A 27,916-nucleotide genomic window follows, 5' to 3' on the forward strand; every position below is an offset into this window, starting at 1 on the left:
TTAATTTTTAAATAAACTACTACTAATGAATAAGAACTGTCTGATGAACTCATCTTTGTTTAATACTTCACTATTAAATTTTATTGCCTTTTGTTTATTTCACTTTTACACTAAACACAATATTGCAAATTACCCAAGCACAACAATGGTGTAGAATTTTAGGTGCGTGAGAGCAGACGTAGACACTAATGCGCATGCGCACTTGTCAGTACCCAGGGAGGAAAATTTACACTTTCTTCCCTGTACAGCAGGAGGAAAACCGAACTTTCGGCGTAGGTAGGAGAAAAAAAGTCTTGCGAATGAATCGCGTAAAATATTTCACCAATCGAGACGCGTCTTTATGTGCATACCGCACGCACACAGCCGCAGCTAATACGGTGCACGCACACATAAATCTGTGAGAATGCATTGTCAATACCAAGCAATACGAACCAACTGTCTTTGTTTGCGGCCTCAAGTACTTTTTTTGTGAATTGTGCTGTGATTTTATTGAATTTATGTCACATTTTTTAAATAATTCTATTCTTTTATTAATCACTAGCGGCCCGCTCCGGCTCCACTCAGGTCTTTAACAAAAATTTCAACGACGTTGTTTTATTTTTTTAAATAAAAGAAAACTTATTGCGGCATAAATATTACAGTTAGACATATGCTGTCGAGACACTTTTTATAAATAATAATGTGTTCTACAATGTCGTAGTACATTATTTTATTCTATCATCAATAGTTTTCGCAGGGCACGCGATGTAAAGAATATTTTAGGTATTTTTTTTACACCTTGGGTGTTACACATTATCGGAGTTTTAGTAAGGATCCCAAATTTTTTTCAAAAAAGATTATAGCCTATGTCACTCGGGAATAGTGTAGCTTCCAAACAGTGAAAGACTTTTTGAAATCGGCTCAGTAGTTTCGGAGCCTATTCAATACAAACAAACAAACAAATCTTTCCTCTTTATAATATTAAGTATACTTAGTCTGGCCATAAATACTGTTACAATTAAAAATAAACAAAATATTACATTTGAATTTGGAATCTGTCATTTTGATATGATTGCTCATTGAGTTTTCTCATTTTGGCGCCAATACATTGTACAATATTTGGCGATATTAAAATGGAGTGGGATGATAAAGAGAACCGAATCGCTGTGATTGCATTACACATAGTAGGTATGGAGCCAAATGCAATTTTTAAAACTCTCCTTACGCTTGGTATTAGTAAAATTAATGTTTAATATAATTTAATGACATTTTGTTTACTATACATAATTTAATATAATGTATGACCCCCCTTCATAAATTATACCGTCGTGGCTCGGTCTATCGTATCTACGTGGACATTACTGGACATGTCATTGTTTTCAATGGAATTTATGAAGCTCTCTGGAAAGCTCTGGAAGAGATCGCTTTTAGCGATAAGAGCCCTGTACAACTATATCTGCTTGTTGATTGTTTTTTTTTAAATGTTCATTGTGTTTTGGTGTTCAAATAGAGTGTATTCTTTCTCTCCCTTTCTTTTCCGTCTCTTTCTCTAACAGAAGGTTTTGTTCATCAACAATTAAAACAACACTTTGCGAATAAACAATATTTTATTATGTAAGTATATTGATTAAGTCGTATTTACATTAAAAATCTTATCTAAAATTAATTTATGGCGAATATTATCTGAGTTTTACACACATTTTTTGTTGTCACTCTCGCTTGTGGGCTCACAGCCCACCCGGTGTTAAGTGGTTACTGGAGCCCATAGACATCTACGACGTAAATGCGCCACCCACCTTGAGATATAAGTTCTAAGGTCTCAAGTATAGTTACAACGGCTGCACCCCCCTTCAAACCGAAACGCATTGCTCAATACCGTCTTTACCATAAGGGCACATGGGGCCCGTGCCCAGGGCCCCCATTCTCAGGGGGCCCCGAAGAACCGACAATTTGGTTACCAATTGTAGTCGAGAGCGGTCATTTTCGCAGCTTAAAAGAATAAAAAATGAATTGCGAACAACAATGTTACAAGAACGGCTGAGTAATTTGTCAACTATGGGCATAGAAAGTGATATCCTTAAAAAAATTGACTTTAAAGATATAATGGAATTTTTTGCTCAACAGAAATCCCGAAAGAAACCATTATCGTAATCGTAACCAAAAAACCAGCAGCATTCTAATATAATTAATATTATCATATCATACTGTATTTGATTACCTATAATAAATGGTCATGCTCAGTAAAAAAATGTTATTATAATTCGCTTTTTTTACTTTCCAAAAGGGCCTCAAATTCTTGTGTGCCCAAGGGCCCCAGCCTAGTTTAAGACGTCCCTGGCATTGCTGCTTTACGGCAGAAATAGGCAGGGTGGTGGTACGCGCGGACTCACAAGAGGTCCTACCACCAGTAAAAGCTAGCCAGTAAAAGTTTGCTAATGCTATTGCTCACAATATCAAGTTTCACAACTATAATAATCAATATTCGTCGACACAGCATTTTTATTTTTCGTGAATGGCGTACTAACACAAGGCGAACGTTGGTCGCGCTCCCGACGAACTTTATACGTTAATTGAATATTAATTGATTGCTTTAACGTTGTCTTGTAAAAGTTTTAATATTTATCGAAACATTGATGACTGACAAGTCCTTCTTCAAACGAGGCTTGTGGAGAGTATTAAGCGGTAGGCAGCGTAGGTAGCATCTCGTTTTTACCATCGCACCGCCCGCCACCGGAATAGAGTTCATCCATACTACCTGGAGCCACAGTGGTCATCCACAGTGCGTTTCCAGAGGTCTTTTTTGCCACGCACCATCCGGCTATGGAATGAGCTCTCCTCCACGGTATTTCCCGAGCGCTATGACATGTCCTTCTTCAAACGAGGCTTGTGGAGAGTATTAAGCGGTAGGCAGCGTAGGTAGCATCTCGTTTTTACCATCGCACCGCCCGCCACCGGAATAGAGTTCATCCATACTACCTGGAGCCACAGTGGTCATCCACAGTGCGTTTCCAGAGGTCTTTTTTGCCACGCACCATCCGGCTATGGAATGAGCTCTCCTCCACGGTATTTCCCGAGCGCTATGACATGTCCTTCTTCAAACGAGGCTTGTGGAGAGTATTAAGCGGTAGGCAGCGTAGGTAGCATCTCGTTTTTACCATCGCACCGCCCGCCACCGGAATAGAGTTCATCCATACTACCTGGAGCCACAGTGGTCATCCACAGTGCGTTTCCAGAGGTCTTTTTTGCCACGCACCATCCGGCTATGGAATGAGCTCTCCTCCACGGTATTTCCCGAGCGCTATGACATGTCCTTCTTCAAACGAGGCTTGTGGAGAGTATTAAGCGGTAGGCAGCGTAGGTAGCATCTCGTTTTTACCATCGCACCGCCCGCCACCGGAATAGAGTTCATCCATACTACCTGGAGCCACAGTGGTCATCCACAGTGCGTTTCCAGAGGTCTTTTTTGCCACGCACCATCCGGCTATGGAATGAGCTCTCCTCCACGGTATTTCCCGAGCGCTATGACATGTCCTTCTTCAAACGAGGCTTGTGGAGAGTATTAAGCGGTAGGCAGCGTAGGTAGCATCTCGTTTTTACCATCGCACCGCCCGCCACCGGAATAGAGTTCATCCATACTACCTGGAGCCACAGTGGTCATCCACAGTGCGTTTCCAGAGGTCTTTTTTGCCACGCACCATCCGGCTATGGAATGAGCTCTCCTCCACGGTATTTCCCGAGCGCTATGACATGTCCTTCTTCAAACGAGGCTTGTGGAGAGTATTAAGCGGTAGGCAGCGGCTTGGCTCTGCCCCTGGCATTGCTGACGTCCATGGGCGACGGTAACCACTCGCCATCAGGTGGGCCTGTCTGCCTATACGGCAATAAAAAAAAAAACAAAAAAAAAAACAAAGTTAAAAATGTATAGATTAGTTTTGACGTCGTTTTATTTCTAAGCGAGCTCAGGCTGGAGTAGCAACACAATTTGTTTTATATATTGCTTATTAATTTTTTACACTAAAATCATTTATTCCTACAATTTTTTTAAATCAAATTTATTAAAATTTATTTTCTATTTTTTAGTTAAATTTGAATTTTTTAGTTAAATTTGAAAAAAAATTAATTGATTTCTTAGTTAAATTTGATTTCAATAATAAACCAGCGTCCCGGGCGCCATTAAGCAGGCCGAATGCAGGCAACATTGGAGGAAGCTGGTGCAAAAACTGGACCAAGGTGGTCACGACCCTCAGTAATGAGAAAACGACAAAGAAGAAGAAGAAGAAGTTAAATTTTCTATAAAAGCGTATTTTTTTAAACTATTATTTATTTTAATAGTTTTTAATATCAAACGTAACAATGAAACGGGTTTATATTAGTTCGACTCATGACGACTCCGTAATGTAAAGCAAATAAAAAAAAAACCGAAAATACTGGGGTCAGCGAACTCTTGTGTCGCGGGGGGGGGTCATGCACAAACAGGATACATTGCTGGCTGGGTGTACAAAAGCAAAAAAAGTTTCTCCGTCTTAACATTCAGCCAAGAAAACGAATTTTGCGTTACGCCTTCTGAAGTCTTTACGTCGGACCCGATTTTTATTTCATCTTCAGCAATATTAAGCTTAACCAATTACGACACACTTTTACATTGCAATTCGAACTGATCATAGCTATAGCTTAAATATGATACAACACAAAATACACTAAAATAAACACGTAATTATCATTAAAAATATAAATGTCAAACACTAAAGCTACAGTATACATTAATACAATGGTAACATTACAACTAGACTGATATTTCTACTTACTAGTATTGAATCTAACTTAGTATAAACATTGACGTGTCTGTTACATTGCGGTCTGGTCGACCAATGGTAAAGGCATGAATTGACTTTAAAAAATACAGCTGAAGGCAACCTCATTTTAGGTGACGTCATTAGGGGCCAAAAGCGAGGAACCAAAGTATAACGTACACTAGAACAACGATTAGCCACATATGACGTCACGCGTTGCAATTTGACTCAATAAGTTACTCTAAATAAAAGATTAAATATAACCCTTTAATTTAGCGTACCAAGGATATATTTGTCTTTATCCTGACGATCCTAATAACACCAATGAAGCCTTGAAGTCGATAAAAATGACACTAAAAGACATCGTTACATAGATATATAGAGAAAGGACGAGCCAATAAAATTGTAACAATACCACAGTAGTATTTATTTGAGTCAAAACATTATTAGCATTTCACAAAAACACTGACCGACTAATGATTTTAATTTCATTAAATTAACAGCTTTAGTAGCTTTTGAAGTGAAACTTCTTTAGGCGCATGAGGGTAAAATTTTTACAGATGTAACGTCACGCAGGTATGCAACGGAAGTGTCGAAAAAGAGAGAGAGAGCGATCGAGACCGATTGAGAGAGAGTAAGACAGGGCGAACGTAGCACGAAGCAACTAGCCATGGAGTGAGAGTAGGGAGCAAGCAAGTGGGAAAGATCGAGAGAAAAAGTGAGACAGAATGCTCAGTTCCTACATACATTAAAACATACGTATAAAGTATTTTATTTTTAATACAGCGCCATCTGTGAGAAGTTTTAATACCAACGTGTGTATGAAACCTCTTGTAGTGAATTTTAATTTAGGATATACGTGAAGTTAAAATATCAATTCACAGAGGGCGCTACCTCATACTATAAAAGGTGATTTACAATTATTTACTAATGACAAAATTTTACTAATAATATACTTAGACATTTAGGATAATTGTATTTTAATTTTTGAAGGTTTCACTTCTAACACGTGTGAATTGCACTCATGTTATTTTAATTTTTTTTAATTAATGCTTGGCAATTTTTAGTTCTGTTTTTTTTTTTGTATTCGCGTATCGTTCAGGCTTTTAAGTTGAAACTGTAAATTAATAACAGATAGTCAGTCAGTCGTGTTATTTGCCGCTGATGTAGTTTCCTGCTTCATCTTTGTAAAGATCTTCGTTGACTCCGTAGTAGGCTGGAGAGTTCGGACAGTCGACCTGAGGGAGGCAACGGCCGGCATTGAGGCGGTTATGAGGTCAGTCTCACGCACGTGGTGCACGATAAGACACCTTATCTCAATTGACGTAGAGCAGGAAATCCCAAACTGTTTTGGGCCAGATACCCATTTCCCAAAATTAACTATTACCTCAGATTACTGACGGTAGGACCTGTTTTGAGCCCGCACGGGTATGTACCACCACTCTGCGTTTCGGTTTGAAGGGTGGGACAGCCGTTGTAACTATACTGAGACCTTAGAACTTATATCTCATGGTAGGTGACGGCTATTTACGCTGTAGTTGTCCACGGACTCTGGTAACCGCTTAACACTAGGTGGATCGTGAGCTCGTCCAACCACCGAAGCAAAAAAAAAATTAAAAAAAAGATGCCAAAACCAAATTAGCACGAAGATGATAGAAGTATTGTAAGCACTGGCCCTAGCAAGAGCAGTGCTTCGCAGAATCTAACACCGGATCGGAAACGCGACCCACTGAGAAGATCCATCGAGAAATTTAGTGGGCTAATCTCTTAGAGGAATAGTACAAATACGAATAGAGATCAGTAACCTTATCATTTATTTTGTTAAGCTTTGAAAGAGCTTAACAAAATAAATGATAAGGTCTGTACTAGGTTCAAAAACCCGTATTACTGATCTTCAGGTTCTTGGGATAGATTAGGTTAGGTTAAGTCGTGAACAGATGTCGAGGATTAATATTGAGAGATGGATTTTTGGCTGGAACGCGAGGAGTGAAGTTGTGTGATTTGTTTCATTTTGTCTGTTTAGTATTTGTTCAGGCTTAAATGTGTAATAAAGATGGTTTATCAACTGTTTAGTATCTGTGAAAGTGCACACGAATGTGGGAAAGTATAACAAAACCGCTGAACGTAGTTTCTCGGGATCCTCCAAAAAGTCCACTGAAAAAGTCTCAGTAAATAACCACCATTTTACTGAGATTATATTTCATCCCTTATCATTTTATGCCATGTTTCATATTAAACAACTTCATTTCACTTCATATCATTTTTCATATATTGCAGCTTTCATTATAATTAGAATAAGACTTGACCTAAAGGTTTTAGTTACCAGGTCATAAAATCCCTTTAAAAAAAGTGTTGAGATACCATTAGGTGTTATCATTTAAGTAGGTGGTTGTGCGTGTGAGTGTCTGTGTATGTGTTTGGGTAAGTGAAAAACTGCGTTAAACTACTAAATACCTTAAAGAAATAGTCGCAGACCCTCGTTCTCTGGTTGAAGACAGTCCCGATACCACACAAGAAGGAGTACTGCTGGTTACCACCGATGCCTGGCACGCACCAGTGCCACACCTAGAAAATAGGTCTGGCTCGTTGCAGTGACGGCAGAGACAAGCAATTCCCCACCACTTAAAGTCGAGTAAGACCCAGTTGAAGAAGAAGTCATGTTTATATAAAACTATTGCTTCAGGAACTTTAATTTATGGACGATCTTATTGAATTTTGATGACAGATTTTTTGGTTCTCACTCGAAACCTATCGTTATATTTTGGGTAATTCACACGATATATTTATAAATTGCTATAGCCAGTGTTATTCTGATGTGTAGGCTATATTATTAGTAAAGTTTCATCAAAATCGTTTCAGTAATTTTTGCGTGAGAGAGTAACAAACATACATCCATACGCGTTTATAATGTTAGTAGGATGGTTCATTAAACACCTACAGGTATGATGTTAGCAAAGTTACCAAACGAATTAGTTATCATAAGACGAATAATGGAGCTTTTTTTCTCTCCTACTTGCTGATAGCCTTGACAGGCTATTTCAGCTTCTCCTTGACGTGTGGGTGAAATCACGGGGCTCTAACCGGGAGTGTTGTTAACACTGGCCCTAGCAAGAGCAGTGCTTCGCAGAACCTACCACCGGATCGGAAACGCGATCCACTGAGAAAATCCGGCGAGAAACTCAGTGGGCTGTGTCTATGAGTTAATTCCCTCGTCGAGCCCTTCGTCGCAGCGACGGGTTCGGAGGACGGTGACCGGATAATGGAGCGATATTCAACTAACTTATACTCGCTGATGCTCAGCCTTGAACACTTGAAGTTACATGAACAGTTTTTCCACATTTGCAGTTTTAATTGGTGTTATGAGCATTCATGAGTAGGCACTCTCCATCGCGCATTCCGTCGTGATGCAAATGAAACTTTTAGTGTCATAATGGGACAGCAGTTGTACAATAGAATTGAGACGGCGACCTCACGTCTCAAGGTAGCTTGAGACATGGCAACAATTAGGCTCTAAAGTCTATAGGCTCTATGACTGGGAATTTCTTTTATCTACAGCATCAACCAGGACTACTATATTTCAAACGTTGCAATGGTATGCAGAATTGATGACATATCGATTTCAAAGCTGTTCATCCATTATTATTGGAACTATCACGCTTTAGTCGTAAGAGAGACTCACAGTTCACTTGAACGTCGCTTAGAGATGTATGGTCCATTAATAATAGCTCCCCATACTTTCAATAGAGGTTATACTTTTTTATGTTTGTGCAGTTACTCGTAGCCCTGAGGCCTTTCCAGTTTTACCAGGGCAGATGGGCGAGCAAAGGCTCAGCCAGGAGATAGGCTATGACCTTATAGGTTATAAGACGCGCCGATAAAGAAACGAATCTAAAATGGCGGCGGCGATCATGCGCTCTCACTCTAAACTATTGCTGTTTATAGTCGCACACGGCGCGCACTGCATGCAAAAAAATATCAGTTCTGACTTTGTTGTTGACTTCGAGTTTTTTCACTTAGATGACTGGCAGCAAAAGTTACTACGCAAGTTGCATCCCAGATGAGACACCTCCCCCTCTGCCAGGGCATAAAGTAAAGTACATTCTCATTTTTTACTGGTGGTAGGACCTCTTGTGAGTCCGCACGGGTAGGTACCACCGCCCCGCCTATTTCTGCCGTGAAGCAGTAATGCGTTTCGGTTTGAAGGGTGGGGCAGCCGTTGTCACTATACTGAGTCCTTAGAACTATATCTCAAGGTTTGTGGCGCATTTACGTTGTAGATGTCTATGGGCTCCAGTAACCACTTAACACTAGGTGGGCTGTGAGCTCGTCCACAAATCTAAGCAATAAAAAAAGTATTGTTTTTTTATATTTTTTTACAATAAACAACTTTTTCTTTCTATCTTTTTATTTGCCGACCCTACCACCTGTCAGTGCAGGTACATAGACGCCATTTTCGATTCGTTTCTTTATTGGCGCGGCTTATAAGTATGACCGACCTATCTCCTGGCTTAGTCTTTGCTCGCCCATCTGCATATATACCACGGTTTCTAGTGTAGAAATAATAAGTAGAAATAATAATAATGAATTTAAAAATGGTTATACCATTAAGAATTGTATCTGCCTATTTCTGCCGTGAAGCAGTAATGCGTTTCGGTTTGAAGGCTGGGGCAGCCGTTGTAACTAACTATACTGAGACCTTAGAACTTATATCCCAAGGTGGGTGGCGCATTTACATTGTACATGTCTATGGGCTGTCTATGGGTATAAAAGAGCTGGACAAGGCTGCCTAGCACAGGCGCTTTACGTATGGTCCATGGGCAGCTATTAACTATTACTCACTTGGCAATTGGTTTCAGGATCTGCGTAATATCCCGGTATCTTGTCATTGCACGTGAAAGACAGACCCTTTGGGACTTCCGTGAAAGCCGGGTAGTCTTCGCCCGGCACGTAATCATCAATGGCTTGCTGAAGATGAAGCAAAAGTAAGCAATGTACTTGGAATCCTCGATCTGAAGACTCTTGAGAAAATTGTCATGAAAAGTCCAAAGGGCTTTAACCTTGAGGACTTTCTATACCTGATTTATCTATCATACTATTCAAAGCCATTTCTGTATGAAGAGACGTAGCTTTCGGTGAAGTTAAAGGAATTTTAAATTTTTTTATTGCCCGTGTAGACAGACGAGCAGAGGGCCCACCTGAAGGTGAGTGGTTACCGTCGCCCATGGACTTCAGCAATGCCAGGGGCAGAGCCAAGCCGCTGCCTACCGTAAAAGCAGCTGCCTACTGTATTACTGTTGCGTTGTGGGTAATTGAACGTGGACTGTATTTATTGTTGGAGATATTTATTCTACCTTTTTAAGATGACAAATTAACGCCCTAATTTAAGAAAACTATAAAATGGATAGATTTGAAGGAGACCTTTGTCGATTAGCAAACAGATCTACAGAAAATAAGTAAAATTCAAATAAATTATTTCTGCCGTGAAGCAGTAATGCGTTTCGGTTTGGAGGGCGGGGCAGCCGTTGTAACTATACTGAGACCTTAGAACTTATATCTCAAGGTGGGTGGCGCATTTACGTCGTAGATGTCTATGGGCTCCAGTAACCACTTAACACCGGGTGGGCTGTGAGCTCGTCTTTGCAATTTGTTTTGTGCCTCAATAAGACAAAAGAAAACACGTTGGCACTCGGAGACTGCTGCGGTAAAGCTATTGCATAGCATTTTTTTATCAACTTATGCAATTGTAAATCGACAATAATAATTTAATATTAAAACAACAATAAAATAAGACCACGCTATATTTATAAACATTAACAAAAGCAAAACATTAACTGTCCCCTTCACACTCATAACCTACACCGCGCGAGGGAGAGATGGGCAGACTTTTCATGATTGCATGGCGGCAGTGCGACGTCACGCCTCGCGCTTATTCACAAACACTACACAAGCGCAACGTGTGAATGTGTTGAACGCGAGCTACATAGTTGGCGTAGTGGGGGTGTCAGGTTATTTTCGTTACGGAATTTCCTGATTCAGTCGCCGCGCTCAAGGCCCGCGATAGAAGCAATGCAATAACTTAAAAAGTTTGATGTAACTAAAACTAATTCGTAATTACGGCAACGTAATTTATAAAACTCATATTACCTCTATAGATTTGTCTATTAAATACAAAAATACGGCCAAGAATCCGACGTTCAGTTTCATACCGCAGAATCTTCTATACGGCAGCATTTCGCTTATAATTTTATTGTCTGGAAACAATAGAGTCTGTAACAAAATGAAACACGATCATGGGTTAAAAAAAGACTTGGTTTCTTACTAATGGAATACGGTAACGCATTCACTATTACTAAAGTTATTTATTACTAGCGGCCCGCTCCGGCTCCGCTCGGGTCTTTAACAATATTTGACGTTGTTTTATTTTTATATATAAAAGAGCACTCATTGCGGCATTACTATAACAGTTAGATACATGCTGTCCCGACATTTTTTGTAAATAATAATGTGTTCTACAAAGTCGTAGTACATTATTTTATTCTATCATCAATAATTTTCGCAGGGCACATGATGTAAGGAATATTTTAGGTAATTTGTTTTCACCTTGAGTTACATTATTGGAATTTTAGTAAGGGTCCCTAATTTAAAAAAAAAAAAGATTATAGGCTATGTCACTCCGGAATAGTGTAGCTTCTAAACAGTGAAAGAATCTTTCAAATCGGTTAATTAGTTTCGGAGCCTATTCAATACAAACAAACAAATCTTTCCTCTTTATAATATCAGTATAGAAAACCACATAAACGCCACCTTTTGTAAGCTCACAGTACTGTGAGAGAAACCTCTTAAATACTAAAATAGGTTAGTACCAAGTGTCATTGCAGTCGGTGCGACTTACGAACGCACATAATACAAGACAGTTTATTTTAGGCTATTCAGAAGACTAAGGTAACGCGTTCTTGGTATTAACCATCGCTAAATCTATGAAAAACGATATCTTTTTTATATTGCTTTGATGATTTTTTACTGGTGGTAGGACGTCTTGCGAGGTCACACGAGTAGGTACCACCCTGCCTATTTCCACGTGAAGCAGTAATGCGTTTCCGTTTGAAATGTGGGTAGGTAGAACTTTTGTCTCAAGATGGGTGACTACATTTACCTTGTTGATGCCTAAGGGCTTCGGTAACCATTTAACACTAGATAGGCTGTGAGCTTTACATCTTGTGTTTTACATCAAGCTTGTTGATGATCACAGTAAACCGGTATGATACCCAGACAGCGCTGTTGGTCATTCTTAGATGAATCCCTTATTCACCTTTGGACATCCATGAGTATTGGCTGGTTTTCCATCACCGACACGACATTTCCAAAAATAATATAGATTTATTACAAACATAGCTAATTGAGTCGACTAGTGGTCCCGCAGTAGTCGAAATTCGACTATAATTAATTGGAATTGTAAGTTTGTACACTATTATAATTGTATTTTATACTTCTATAATCACAAATTTCACCAAGACTACACTATAAAAAATATATTTAATCTATTCTCAATTTGACAACAGACGTCAAGAACAAAAGTTTGACAGTAAATAGTATGCTGCGTGTGTGCGTCAAATACATGGTATGTAGTGTGTGTAATGTTTTCTTTATTGATTTAATGTATCTTTTATGCATTATTTTAAAAAAAAATTAGTATTGTGCACTTCTTCTCTATATTCTCTATAAGTGTGGAAAATTTCATACTCCTCCGTCCGCGCAATTTTAGTAAAAAGGGATGCAAAGTTTTTGCTTCACGAATTAATATTATATAGATTTAGGGGATGATTGGCCCTTTAAAGCGTCTGCAAAGCAATTCGGCCGACGGAAAGTGTCTGGGAGTATTGGCGACTTATTTTTAAGGATATTGCCTAAAATATACGTAAATCAGCTTTCAGAAAATACGTGAAGTAGGTTATGATTTTATGTACCTTGAGTACCTGATACCTGAAAATTGGCCGTCTAAGCAAGGTAGCAGGTAGGCATGCGTTCTTAGTACATACTAACACTACGCAATCGGCCACATTTCATTCGTCAGAAAATACGTGACGTCTGGGGGCCCCGGGATCTTACTCTATATTGGCTGGAAATCACACGACATTTCCAAAAATAATATAGATTAGAGGTCCCACAGTAGTCGAAATTCAACTATAATTAATTGGAATTGTAAGTTAAGTATGTACACATACTATAATCACAAATTTCGCCAAGGCAACACAATAAAAAAATATTAATAAAGACAAACAATATTTAATCTATTCTCAATTTGACAACAGACGTAAAGAACAAAAGTTTGACAATAAATAGTATGCATGCGTGTGTGCGTCAAATACATGGTATGTAGTGTGTGTAATATTTTCTTTATTGATTTAATGTATCTTTTAGGCATTATTTAAAAAAAATATTAACATTGTGCACTTCTTCTCTATACTCTCTATAAGTGAGGAAAAACTCATACTCCTCCGTCCGCGCAATTTTCGTAAAAAGGGATACAAAGTTTTTGCTTCACGTATTAATATATAGATTTATTACAGGCATAGCTAATTGAGTCGATATATTATCTATTGTCAAATGCCGCGCGTAAATCGCACGTGATGTCAAACAAAGCGAAACAGACAATGCAACGGAATACAATTAAAAACGGAAAAAAAACTGTCGAACATACACAGACTGTCGGAAAAATCACATTTCCTATGCATGAGAATTTTATTGGTAAATTAACAAAGTCTGGTAATTTACGGACTTTTGTAAGACAGTTTTTTTTTATTGCTTAGATGGTTGGACGAGCTCACAGTCCACCTGGTGTTAAGTGGTAACTGGAGCCCATAGACATCTACGACGTAAATGCGCCACCCGCCTTGAGATATAAGTTCTAAGGTCTCAAGTATAGTTACAACGGCTGCCCCACCCGAACCGAACCGTTTCAAACCGAAACGCATCACTGCTTCACGGCAGAAATAGGCGGGGTGGTGGTACCTACCCGTGCGGACTCACAAGAGGTCCTACCACCAGTATTTCCTATTCATGAGAATTTTATTGGTAAATTAACAAAGTCTGGTAATTTACGGACTTTCGTAAGACAGTTGTAAAAGTGCCGTAATTTCATGTAGTATTAGATGAAGGTGGAATTTTTTATGTATTACTACTAGCTGACCCGGCAGATTTCGTAGTGCTTCAATCGATAAATAAAAGACGCATCAAGGGGACACATCAAAGGAAAAACAAAATTGTTAATATTATTTAATTCCAAGCATTTTCATATTTATTTACCATTTAAACCTTCTCTGGACTTCCACGAATAATTCAAGACCAAAATTAGCCAAATCGGTCCAGCCGTTCTCGAGTTTTAGCGTGACTAACGAACAGCAATTCATTTTTATAGAAGATAAGATTTTTATTTATTTATATGTATACAGAGTATTTATATTGAATCTTGTTAGGGCTCTGGTACGGCGGAAATGTCCCGGTGAACGAATTGGCGTTTCATTCATTTAATTTCTCATTTTTAACACTTGCATATCGGCCCGCCACGGTACCTACTTTTAGCTGGTGCGAACGAAGATAACTATAATAATATGTCCCTCTCGCTGATACGGACCGACTATTTCAGATGTTTGTAAGAGTTCTAGTTCTTTAGACAAGTAAACGAGCTCACAGCTCAACTGGTGTTAAGTGGTTACCGAAGACAGCGTAAAATGAATCCTTGAATGAGATTGCTATCGAAAGGACACGGGCCACTCTCCATAGATTGCACGGCCCACTAAACGAAGTTCAAGGACAGTAACGAAATTAAGTTTAAATAACAGACTATATATCCCTTTTGTTATAAACAAATTAAAATCAATACTGTTTATGGGGATACAGAGATATTTAAAAAATAAGATAAGAATTTTAGGTTATATCATATGATTTTTTCTATAGATATTTCATTAATGTCCTCGAGAGCACGGGTAGCTGGGCCGAAAGTGGCCCATGTCCTTTCCAAACCTTTATTAATTTTAACGACGGTACTTTCTATTGTGTGATCAAAATATTCTATTCGAAGTAGATTTTGAACTAACATCTCTTCCAGCCCAGGTCACTATTAAGCTTTTTCTAACCTACCCAAAGCTTTTAATACGATAAGATTATTTCTTACTGTCTTAATAAACATAATCATTGCGAAATTGTTAATCTAAAACTCCCGCCAGAATAGTAATAGGTGTTTTTAGATTAACTATTTCTCAAGAAGTATTTCTGTAATTAAATTACGTAATTTTAAGGCCGTTTTTTTAATGCAATTACTATTATAATTTTCTATATTACAGTTGTTATAAATGTCATAAGGTGTTTTGATGAGGGATTTGTGTGATTTCTATTATGTAACATATTCATCCGGCTTTGGAATGAGCTCCCCTACACTTTTTTTTTATTGCTTAGATGGTGTACGAGTTCACAGCCTACCTGGTGTTAAGTGGTTACTGGAGCCTATGGACATCTACAATGTAAATGCGCCACCCAACTTGAGATATAAGTTCTAAGGTCTCAGTATAGTTACAACGGCTGCACCACCCTCCAAACCGAAACGTATTACTGCTTCACGGCAGAAATAGGCAGGGTGGTGGTAACTACCCGCGCGTACTCACAAGAGGTCCTACCACCAGTAACAAGTACATGGTGTTTCCCGAGCGCTATGACATAACCTTCTTCAAACGAAGCTTATGAAGAGTATTAAGCGGTAGGCAGCAGCTTGGCTCTGCCCCTGGCATTGCTGAAGTCCATGGGCGACGGAAACCACTCACTATCAGGTGGGCCGTGTGCTCGTCTGCCTACAAGGGCAATTAAAAAAAAATTTAAAAAAAATCTTCGGGTTGAAATATGTCGTAGATTTTAATCCGAATTCCTGAAATATGGAGCATAGCTGATCATCGGATGACATTATTGACAATCCAGGAAAATGAAGAGATAGATCCTAAATATTAAGGATGTGATTTGAGTGACTTGATATTGGAAATGAAATGCATGTGGTGTGCGTAGCGCTTTTTTTAATACGCTTTTATTAGCTATGTTAGTATGTAACGGAATATTTGAATATGATTTTGATTCCCTTCAAAACGTCGGATTAACTCGAAATTTGGTATACTTACTAAGGACCGATGACAATTTTTTTTTACAATATTTAAAAAATTGAAATTCAACTAATTCACTCATTATTTTTATGAGTGAGGTATTACTGGCGGCCCAGACGCCTTTCCAGTTTCACCAAGACAGGTGGGCGAGCAAAGACTCAGCCAGAAAGGAGCACTTTCTATGACACTGCCAAATATATTCAAAACTAGCGACCCGGCCTCGCTTCGCTTCGGAGACATTAAATTTTATTATTGATAGACGAGTCCCGCCATGTTGCGCGCGGTACGACAATAACTGCGGGTGACGCCGCGGGGCGAAGCTAGTCTAAAAAAGTAGCCAAGTTACTCCTTATATCATCAGCTACCTATTAATGAAAGTCTCATCAAAATCGATCCAGCCGTTCCAGAGATTAGCCGGAACAAGCAGACAAACAAACAAAAACCATGTTCGATAAGCTTAAAAGACTTGAAGAGTCGTTTGGTAATACCGGTTTTTATGTTGACATGACATTTTCATTATCGATAAGAGACCACAAGTTTCTTTGTAAGCCAACTGGATCGCCAATATGAACCGAAAACGTAACGGTGATTGTATTGCACAAGCGAATTGCGACAATAACCCAATGAGATTACAGAGCGTAGGCATTTACCAAACAATGTGGGAAAAAATACGAAGAAGATAAAAATCTTATTTTTTTTTGTTTTTTGTTTTGTTACATTCAAAATTATTGTATAAAGGTTTTGTAATATTACCGCTCCCAGATGTAAATTTGTTTGACACGGTTTCATATTTTGAGGTTGTGCGAACTGGCCCTTCGGTCATGACTTGAGGCTGAGACGCGCTTACATACTAATTGGTGATTGGCAATATAGTTATATATGGCAATATACATACGTAAGCAGTACTAGTACGACAGTAGACGCGGTATACATTTTATTGCATAGGTTGTTGGACGAACTCACAGCCCACCTGGTGTTGAGTGGTTACCGGAGCCAATGGACATCTACAACGTAAAAGCCGCCACCCAAATAGGCAGGGTGGTGGTACCTGCCCGTGCGGACTCACAAGAGGTCCTATCACCAGTAATTACGCAAATTATAATTTTCTTCCTTTACCGTGGAAGTCAATCGTGAACATTTGTTATATACGTATTTCATTAGAAAAATTGATACCCGCCTGGGATTGGGGGGGACTTATATTCATTCAAATCTATTTCTCATTTTCGTCCTATACCAGTGACATTGGAGCAAACATTTTAAAAACTTAACTATACTAGCGAACCGCCTGTAATTTATTATTGATACCACCCGTAACCGTTAATTAATTTTGATCTATAATTATTTGATTACTAGCCGTACTCGCCCGCTTCGCTGGGCACTTAAAATTAACATTATTATTTATTGTCATTATTATTAGGGAGTCAAACAAAAACAAAAAAAAAGCCCGCTGAGTTTGTTTCGCCGGTTCTTCTCAGGACTGTGGCTTTTTTTGGAACCGGTGGTAGAGTTAACATTGTTATTTATATTTTGACATTCAACAAGTGTGTCATACTGACATCTTAAGTTGAAATAAATGATTTTGAATTTGAATTTGACATGTATTTTCTACATGGATACCAAGCTTCAAGTCAATCAGATGCACGGTTCAGTAGTTATAACGGAACATCCGTTAAAACCACTGCAGATTTATATATTAGTATAGATTACACAACACAAAATATTTTTGCGATTTTGTTGCCTCCTCATGGCATCATGTTCCTCAGTGCTGAAGGTCGTGACTTTTAGGGAGCATTTTTTGGACTATGTTCCTCCATTCGTCCTTGTCCACTGAGCTGTGGATAGCGACTTTGATGCTAGAGTCCAGTGTCCTTAATTTGTTCGGAGCATGGGACTACGCTCGCCTGGCTTCTTTCCTTCCACTACGCCGGTGATGAGTAGTTTTTCGAGCGCTTGAACATGTCCTTCTTCAAACGAGGCTTGTGGAGAGTATAAAACGGTAGGCAGCGGCTTGGCTCTGCCGCTGGCATTGCTGAAGTCCATGGGCGACGGTAACCACTCACCATCAGGTGGGCCGTATGATCGTCTGCCTACAAGAGCAACTAAAAAAAAAAGATTATCACCCCTCTTCTTCGCAACGTGACCGAAAAATTGGAAAATCCTACGTAGGTGGAGAGTCTTGTGGAAACGCCGAATTCTACCAAAATTCATGCGTTGGTCTGATGTGCCGTCCAAGAAATTCGCAGCATCTTCCTCCAGCACCACATCTTAAACGCGTCGGCCCAACTACGAACAGCCTTCTTTCCCATATAAGAAAATGGTTTTAGCGATTTTGAAAATTTAACTTCAGTCGTAGCGACTCTAAAAATGGAAAAAGGAACGGATCTTGTGGCGAATTATTTTTGACATGACAACGTCTTATAATTAGCTGGAGCCAGCTGAACGCACGAAAAAACATGACTCATTGAGGCGTTCCATTTAAGGCTTGAAGTGCAAGCGAGAGCGCGCAACGAGCGACAAAGAGACACAATCGGCCTCCGCGTTTGGCAGCGTTCGACATCTGTCTCTCTCTTACTTGAGTGAGCGATGCATCCGCGTGGACAGCTGCTAGTGCTGCTACACAATAATACATTTACATGTTTTCGTCAAATATGAAGTTTAGTTAAAAGTGAATGTGGTGTCAATTGTCCATACAAAATATCTATCAAACAAATAAGATTAAAATTTTCTTTTGAAAAATGTAATCATTCCATCAGTATTTTCTTATGACGTTGTCACGTTCAACTATCGTCAGTAAACCGACTTTGCAGACAACCGATTTGTTGATTTCGTAAATAGGCTTTCCGCTTTTCATCGGGTTACGTCGGTTAAGAAAGAGATCTCGGTATCCGATGCCTTTGCAGATATTCGATAGTGTATTTCTCAATCGATATAATACACTGCGGCTTCACACGTGCGGCTCAATTTGGCAATACACAATAGACGCCGACAACAATCGAAATGGGGTTATTCTCTTCGATTTTCGCTAAATGTAAACACAATTGAATCTACAAGTTTTTTTTTATTGCTTAGATTGGTGGACGAGCTCGCAGCCCCCTGGTGATAAGTGGTTACTGGACCACCCAACTTGAGATATAAGTTCTAAGGTCAACTTATATCTCAAGGTGGGTGGCGCATTTACGTCGTAGATGTCTATGGGCTCCAGTAACCACTTAACATCAGGTGGGCTGTGAGCTCGTCCAACCATCTACCAATAAAAAAAAAGACACTACAATGTGAAAACTACCTACCTACCTACCTACTCCAAGAGGGGAGGGGAAGCTCCACCAGACTGTATGACAGGTATCCCAACTCTAAAGCCGAAACACAAGACGGTTTCGTAATGGAAATAGCCACCAGTGCTTCTTTTTTTATTGCTTAGATGGGTGCTCACAGCCCACCTGGTGTTAAGTGGTTACTGGAGCCCATAGACATTTATAACTTAAATGCGCCACCCAACTTGAGATATAAGTTCTAAGGTCTCGTTACAACGGCTGCCCCACACTTCAAACTGAAACGCATTACTGCTTCACGCCAGAAATAGGCAGGGTGGTGGTACCTACACGTGCGGACTCACAAGAAGTCCTATCACCAGTAATTACGCAAATTATAATTTTGCGGCTTTGATTTTTATTACACGATACTATTACACGATATTATATTATTCAGAGGCCTTACAATACCCACTTACCACCTACCATGATGAAGTAAATTATAATATATTGATTTTGTTCATGGAAGTCATTCGTTAACCCGCGTTAACTACGTATTTGATTAGGAAAAAGCCCCTTAAGCTCCCAGCGAATAGATAGGTACAAAATTAGAATAAATAATAGATTAAAAAAAAAACTAAAAAAATACGCTTTTATAGAAAATCCAACTAAAAAATAGAAAATTAATTTTAATATATTTGAATTAAAAATAATGTAAGCAAAAATGATTTTATTGTAAAAAAAGCGTGGGGTTCTTTTCAGTATACTAGTGGTCCCGCAGTAGTCGAAATTCGACTATAATGAATTGAAATTATAAGTTTCGACATTCATAGGTTCCTATTGTTACAAATTTCGCCAAGACTACACTATAGACAAATACTCGTAATATTAAAGATAAACAATACTAACCTATTCTCAATTTGACTATGGACTAAGCAATAACAAAAGTTTGACAATAAACAAAGAGTATATGTGTGTGTCAAATACATGGTATGTAGTGTGTGTAATGTTTTCTTTATTGATTTAATGTATCTTTTAAGCATTATTAAAAAAAAATATTAGTATTATGCACTTCTTCTCAATATTCTTTATACGTGTGGAATTTTTTTATAAAATATTTATAACTACTGATACCGTGCACCCCACGCTTTTGTTACATTTTTATTAGGTACATTGTTTTTTTAAATTATTATTGATTTTTCATTTTTTAGTTGAATTTCAATTTTTTCAATATTTTTTTTCAATATTTTTTTAATATTGAATTGTCATCGGTCCTTAATAAGTATACCAAATTTGGAGTTAATCCGACGTTTTGAAGGGGGTCAAAATCATGTTCAAAGATTCCGTTACATACTAACATTTAAATATGCTTTTATTAGCTTCAAACGTAGATTTAAATTTGTATCTGCTTGCGGGATTCGAACACGGGCTAAACCGCGTTGCTCAATACGAATAAACTAGGCGTCTTATCCTTTAGGCCACGGCGACTTGGAATCAGTTAAAATGTCGTTCAATTTTGTTGTAATTGTTTTAATTTTAACCTTTAACCATTGTTAAAGTCTTAATTGTTTTGTTAGGTCTCTTCAATTACCAAACTTCGTAAGGCTGAACTCCAATGACAATTCATGATGTCATATTATGTGGTTAATCATAATGTATCACATACGATCGTTGATTTATTTCATGCTCAGCTAATTTCCAAATAGTATCACACGTGATGTGGTAGCGTTCAGGCTAAATATTGGCGGCGTTTTAAAAATGGTGAACTCTTTCTTCACCTAATGTTTATCAGTATTCAATTTAGTTATAAAAAAGCACTTTAGAATTTTAATAAAACAAACACTAATATTAATTATTATCGTCAATTACCGATTTACATATTACAGATTTTATATTTCATATCCCAACATTTTTACGCGATGCGTGGTTCATTAAAAGCATTCAAACGAATTAACAAACAAATATTTCTAAAATATATCTTTGTTTTTCATTATAGAATAGTATTTTTAGAACAATATATAGACAAAGGATAATTCTTGTTCTTGTCAAATTGCAGCGAGAATAATCACAGAACACGTGTATAAATATCACATTATTTTATAGACTAACCATCAACCAGTCTACAGACTATTGTCATTGATAAATGCACGTATGGTATGGTATTTTTAATTATATTAAAAGTCACGGTTATAAACTTTTTGGGTCACCCTATTGTCCGTTTGAAGTCCTTGGTTTTATAAAATTGTGGATCTATTAATTAGTCGAAGCGGTGTAGATTAGAAACTAGGGCCAGTTAGATAGTTGAGGGGATCCCAGTTCGATTCCTAGTCGGGATCGAAGATAAGAAAAAAAAAACACTCGGGTTTTGCTTAAACATGGCAAATTTAAAGTAACAAACCACCTATTTAAGGCATTTCATCTATCTCTATATATAAAAATGAATTGCTGTTCGTTAGTCTCGCTAAAACTCGAGAACGGCTTGACCGATTTGGCTAATTTTGGTCTTGAATTACTTGTGGAAGTCCAGGGAAGGTTTAAAAGGTAGATAAATATGAAAATGCTCGGAATTAAATAAAAACAACAATTTTGTTTTTCCTTTGATGTGTCCCCCGTCGGACAGGGATTCCTTTTGTTTATTTTATACAAAAGTTTAGGTTTTATTTATCGATTGAGGCACTACGAAGTCTGCCGGGTCAGCTAGTAATTAATAATGTTTTTAAATTTTATATTGTTAAATTTAAGAGCACACGGTTAGCGTGGTATGGACATGTGATGCGTAGATAGGAGATGCATGTGACTAGGAGATGTATGGAAATGGTAGTGCATGGTAATAGGGAAAGAGGACGACTGAAGAAGACATGGATGGAGTGTGTGAATGACGATATGACAGAGAGATGAGTGAGTGCTGAGATGACAGCTGATAGAGGAGAATGGAATAGAAAAATTCGCTGTGCCGACCCCACCTAGTGGGATAAGGTGGAGACAAAGAAGACTTTTGTATGCTCAAATCGGCTGTTTTCACGACCTATTGTTGGAGCCAATTAATATCACAACGCCATAACCCCGATTTTTATTGCCCTTGTAGGTTGACGAGCATACGGCCTCTGATGGTGAGCGGCTACCATCGCCTATGGACCTTAGCCATGCCAGCGGCCATCTAACGTAAACTTTTTCTAACCGAGACGCGGCAAAAATGACGATTATTATTCAATAGACCAAAATTGATAATAAAAATACTTTACATACCAAAATACGTGATAAGCAAGCACAGCAACCACGCTCGGATAACTTTAGCAACTGAAAACAGAATGTGGGTTTATTTGCGTTTTATACGCGCCGCTGGTCTATACGTGGATGTCCCTAAGCGACAATGGCACGCCGATACACCGGATACTACGGCGCTGCGGTGTCACGAAATACGAAACGAAGAGTTCTAAATTGGTTTTATTTATTTATTTATCAGTGTTCATGAAAAAAATCAAAGATCGAAAACGATGAACTAAACGCCAACGCTGAAACACCAAAAGAATAATGAGCAAATTCCCCCTAATTTTTTTTATATCTTTTTTGTTGCTTAGATGTGTGGACGAGCTCACAGCCCACCTGGTGTTAAGTGGTTACTGGAGCCCATAGACTTGTACGACGTAAATGCCGCCACCCACCTTGAGATATACGTTCGAAGGTCTCAAGTATAATTACAACGTCAGAAACAGGCAGGGTATATGGCACTATGATATATTACTGATCTACTGATATACAACCATCAGATTCAATAACCCTTGCATTAGACAACTTTAGCTCTAACACTAGGAGTAGGGATTCCGGTAACCGTACTCGTCGAATTCGGCAAATAATTCGACGTGCAACCTAACCTAAACATCAGCCCGCTGGGTTTCTCGCCGGATCTTCTCAGCGGGTCGCGATTCCGATCCGGTAGTAGATTCATTCGCGATGCAGCTACTCTTGAGTTTTTAAGTCTCCTTTGGAGGCGCTCAGGTAGCTGTTAGCAAATCCCACCCCTCCTGGCTGAGCCCTTGCTCGCCCATCTGCCTTAGTAAAACTGAAAAGTACCAACAAAGTAAATGCCGCCACCTTAAGATATGAGTTCTAAGGGCTCGGTACAGTACAATGGCTGCTCCACCCTTTAAACCTAAACGCATTACTGCTTCACGTCAGAAATAGGCAGGGTGGTGGTACCTACCCGTGTGGGCTCACTAGATGTCCTACCATCAGTTTTTAATATTAAAAACAAAGTATTATCGTTGCAGAGGGGGGCTATCCACGTTATGCGAGGACATTTCTCACGCGCTTGCGTTGGTCAACTAAGACTATGAAATTACATGTTTTTGCATTCAGTAATTAAATTATATTAAACGCGAACCTACTGTGTGTAGTTAGCAATGCTCTGACGTGTGAATACGTGGTATACAAATGTATGTCATTACAGCGAGAAATATCAGTACAGTATAGGGACCTTCGCATAGATATGGGTCGGATCTGCGTCTTTATGTGTATGATAAGAACTCCCGGTGCCCTAGACACGTCCTTATGGATGGATGGATGGATGGATCCGCCATCAGATCCAATAACCTTTGCATTAGACGCCTTTAGCTCAAACACTAGGAGCAGGCTTAGGGACCCCGGTAACCGTACTCGTCGAACTCGACAAAGAGTTCGCCGTGCAACCTAACCCATGAATCAGCTCGCTGAGTTTCTCGCCGGATCTTCTCAGCGGGTCGCGATTTCGATCCGGTAGTAGATTCATTCGCGAAGCAGCTGCTCTTGAGCTGTTAGGTCTCCTTCGGAGGCGCTCGGGTAGCTGTTAGCAAATCCCACCCCTCCTGGCTGAGCCTTTGCTCGCCCACCTGTCCTGGTGAAACTGGAAAGGCCTCCGGGCCAACAGTAATCCTTCAATCATAAAAAAAAAAAAAAAACTCCCGGTAAAGAGCTGCAAAGGACTCTGTTTTTAGTAAGGTAGTACAGAATTCTAAGCTAGATTTAGGTCAGATCTGCATTTATTTGTGGATAAAAAGAACTTGGTTTCTTAACAGGACTGCAGAGGGCGATATAGGCCACATATGTACCTAATATAGTCTTGAAGACTACAAATATGCAATCGAAGAGCTCCCTGACCTTTAAAAGGCTATTTGGACAATTAGTGCGTTCTCCAAAGTTGACATTTAGAAGATCGCTCCGTGAGAAACCGCTTTAAGCAAATTCAGACAGCGAATTGAGGTAATGAACGGTTGATAATGCTGTTTCATTGTAAGATTTAGTACCGTCGTAAAACCTTAAGGCTCAAAGCGGGACCTCTTTGTCCTCGGACCTCTGAAGTCGTCGTGGCCTAAAGGATAAGACGTCCAGTGCATTCGTGTTGAGCGATGCACCGATGTTCGAATCCCGCAGGCGGGTACCAATTTTTCTAATGAAATACGTACTTAACAAATGTTTACGATTGACTTCCACGGTGAAGGAATAACATCGTGTAATAAAAATCAAACCCGCAAAATTATAATTTGCGTAATTACTGGTGGTAGGACCTCTTGTGAGTCCGGACGGGTAGGTACCACCGCCTTGCCTATTTCAGCAGTGAAGCAGTAATGCGTTTCGGTTTGAAGAGCAGGGCAGCAGTTGTAACTACAGTGAGATCTTAGAACTCATATCTCAAGGTGAGTGGCGCATTTACGTTATACAGCTCGTCCACCCATCTATGAAATATCGTCGACTCATGTATGCAATCCAATCAATAGATGGGTGTCTATGCAATCTTTTTTTTAAATCCTCAAAGCCTCCACCGGTTCGTCTGTACACATACCTTTTTTTTTTATTGCTTAGATGGGTGGTCGAGCTCACAGCCCACCTGGTGACAAGTGGTTACTGGAGCCCATAGACATTTACAACGTAAATGCGCCACCCACCTTGAGATAAAAGTTCTAAAATCTCAGTATAGTTACAACGGCTGCTCTATCCTTCAAACCGAAACGCATTACTGCTTCACGGCAGAAATAGGCAGGGCGGTGGTGCCTACCTGCGTGGACTCACAATAGGTCCTACCACCAGTTTAAATCTACCTGCTTCTAGAGCACGAATCTATTCTAAATATTTCTCTATCAACTCGACGCTAGTGGCCACAGTCCTCTCTCTAGGCTCACCACAACTTCATCATTTACCCGCTTTGTAGGGATCTTTTATTGATACACAATGGAAATTTATCAGCGCCAGATTCTCCCTTATTACTAGACACATACGAGAGATAACTAAGGACAGTCAGACCACGAACACCAAAGATTCTCAACCAAAAAGACACAGCTTTCAACTGGGACATTTGTTTTTTATTGCACTAATGTGATATTTGAAGCGGCCCACCTAGATGTAAAATGGTTATCGGAGCCTATGAAGATATTCCGCCACCCACCTTGAGACATGAGGTCGAGTTCCAAATCGTGTACCCCTGACTCAATATTCAAACCGAAATACGCGGTACCACACATCCCATCTCTAGTAAGTCCAACCTTATCCCGATATCGACAGAGAGACAATATCTCGCCATAATTTCTACAGAGCTTAAGGAATGCCGCGGAAAGGAAAATGAGATAGTTTCTTATGATCAAGAGTCGCGAAGGTCGTTGGTACAGTTGCAATGAGGCTGGTTTATCTCCCAGAGTTCCCACAAACATTTTGCTTGCAATCCGAAAGATGCTTGTGTAGCGCGACAAAACGGTTTCGATACTTACATAAAAAAATAAAATGCGTCATTATTGTTTTTTTTTTATTGCTTAGATGTGTGGACGAGCTCACAGCCCACCTGGTGTTAAGTGGTTACTGGAGCCCATAGACATCTACAACGTAAATGCGCCACACACCTTGAGATATAGTTCTATGGTCTCAGTATAGTCACAACGGCTGCCCCACCCTTCAAGCCGAAACGCATTACTGCTTCACGGCAGTAATAGGCAGGGCGGTTGTACCTACCCGTGCGGACTCACAAGAGGTCCTACCTAGAGTCTAAGTCTGCAAGTTATTTGAAGTCGTCTTGGCCTGAAAGATTAGACGCCTGGTGCAGTGCTGTTTGAAAGTACCCGTGTTTGAATCCCGGAAACAAGTCACAATTTCTCTCTCTCTCCCTCTCTCTCTCTCTCTCTCTAATGAAATACGTAGTTAGCACACTCTCACTAATGACTTTCACGTTGAAGAAATAATCATCATCATATAATAAAAATAATTAAAACCGCGAAAATTAAAATGCTCGTAATTACTATTAAATTTGAATATAAAAAAATTATCTTAAGGCTCAAGATGAGCATTCGCGCTGTGAGATCGTGCAAAAAAAAGAAAGCACACAGCTTTTTTTAAATACACAAAAAAATTAATAAACAAGTATCAAGACTGTTACATCCGTACTCGATTACAAAGGCCGGCTGAAGTAACAGAACAATTACGTTCGCCTTACGACAGGTCGACCCGCAAACACGGGCCAATTACGTACCAAAGTATGACCATTCATAAAAATACTCATAATATTGTGAGTGCGTAATATGTATTTTTTTTATTGCTTTGATGGGTGGACGACCTCACAGCCCACCTGGTGTTAAATGGTTACCGGATCCCATAGACATGTACAACGTAAAAGCGCCACCCAGCTTGAGACATAAGTTGAGACATAAGGTCTCAGTATAATTACGACGGCTGCCCCGCCCTTCAAACCGAAACGCATTACTGCTTCACGGCAGAAATAGGCAGAGTGGTGGTACCTACCCGTGCGGACTCACAAGAGGTCCTACCGCCAGTAAAATGTATTATATTATTGTGTATCATCACCTATATTATTACTTCGATGAACGAAATCATGGCTTATTTGTTGTTCAGAGGATAGATACTGCGATGGGCATTGCTGACGTCCATAAGCAACAGTAACCACTCACCATCAGATGGGCCGTACGCTCGTCTAATAAAGCAATAAAATAAATAAATAATCTTGAAACTTCGTCGTCAAATCTCAAGATAGGTACACGTGATTGACGATTATGGGTTTCGGTAACCACTTAACGCCAGACGGGCTGTGAGCTACTTCACCATTTTAAATAACCCAAAAAAATAATTACATACTTACATTTAAGAATAATCACAGAGCGTGACCGGAATTGTATTTTGTGAAAAGAAAAACATTAATAATTTGTACCTTATATAAGCTAATTAATCTTTATATACCTAATATATACCGGCGACCCGCCCTCGCTTCGCTTCGGAAACTGTAATTTATTATTGATTTCTCCACTATTTAATGGATGTTGTTATACATATAAACCTTCCTCTTCAATCAATCTATCTATTAAAAAAACCGCATCAAAATCCGTTGCGTAGTTTCAAAGATTTAAGCATACGTAGGGATATAGGGACAGAGAAAGCGACTTTGTTTTATGCTATATAGTGATGAAATGTTTACATCAAAAGAGCAAAGTTACTTGTAATTTATTTTTGTCTCTCTTTGTATGCGTTTCACCGGGACTATTCAACAATGAGAGATCATTGCCCGGGCCGTCATCAAAAATATCCAGAATACTCCAAATCAAATCAAATCTTTGATTCGTGTCTAAAATAAATCAACCGAATAATATTACTAAATAGATCTGACGTTTAAATTCCCGCCATTTCCATTTAGTCGTTTTTTTTTAAATTAAAGTAACAGGTTAGACTAAGGGATCGAGTAACCATAGTCCGAAAACAAATCACAAACAAAAAATATGTATTCAACTTAAGG

The 27,916-nt window shown here is 39.1% G+C and overlaps 1 protein-coding gene across 1 annotated transcript; it reads right to left on the reverse strand.

Annotated features, from left to right (window-relative positions):
• Positions 1-1,567: 1,567 nt before the first annotated feature.
• On the reverse strand, positions 1,568-22,471 carry LOC114252650 (U-scoloptoxin(01)-Cw1a). Its single transcript, XM_028187220.2, has 5 exons — positions 22,405-22,471; positions 10,914-11,036; positions 9,609-9,734; positions 7,224-7,334; positions 1,568-6,007 (listed from the first exon to the last, which is right to left on the reverse strand). The coding sequence occupies exons 2-5, from the start codon at positions 10,998-11,000 to the stop codon at positions 5,921-5,923; spliced, it is 411 nt and encodes a 136-aa protein (XP_028043021.2). The 5' UTR covers positions 11,001-11,036; positions 22,405-22,471; the 3' UTR covers positions 1,568-5,920.
• Between the last annotated feature and the right edge of the window lie 5,445 nt (positions 22,472-27,916).

The sequence above is a fragment of the Bombyx mandarina genome, chromosome 02, assembly GCF_030267445.1.
Source record: "Bombyx mandarina strain Sakado chromosome 02, ASM3026744v2".
NCBI classification, from domain to species: Eukaryota; Metazoa; Arthropoda; class Insecta; order Lepidoptera; family Bombycidae; genus Bombyx; species Bombyx mandarina.

Excerpts from the sequence above, each read along its gene's own strand:
- LOC114252650 (XM_028187220.2), bottom strand. The coding sequence starts at position 11,000 with ATGCTGCCGTATAGAAGATTCTGCGGTATGAAACTGAACGTCGGATTC. Across the intron at positions 9,735-10,913 it reads TAATAGACAAATCTATAGAG|CAAGCCATTGATGATTACGT; the intron begins GTAATATGAGTT and ends CTTCATCTTCAG. Across the intron at positions 6,008-7,223 it reads TCTGCGACTATTTCTTTAAG|GTCGACTGTCCGAACTCTCC; the intron begins GTATTTAGTAGT and ends TGCCTCCCTCAG.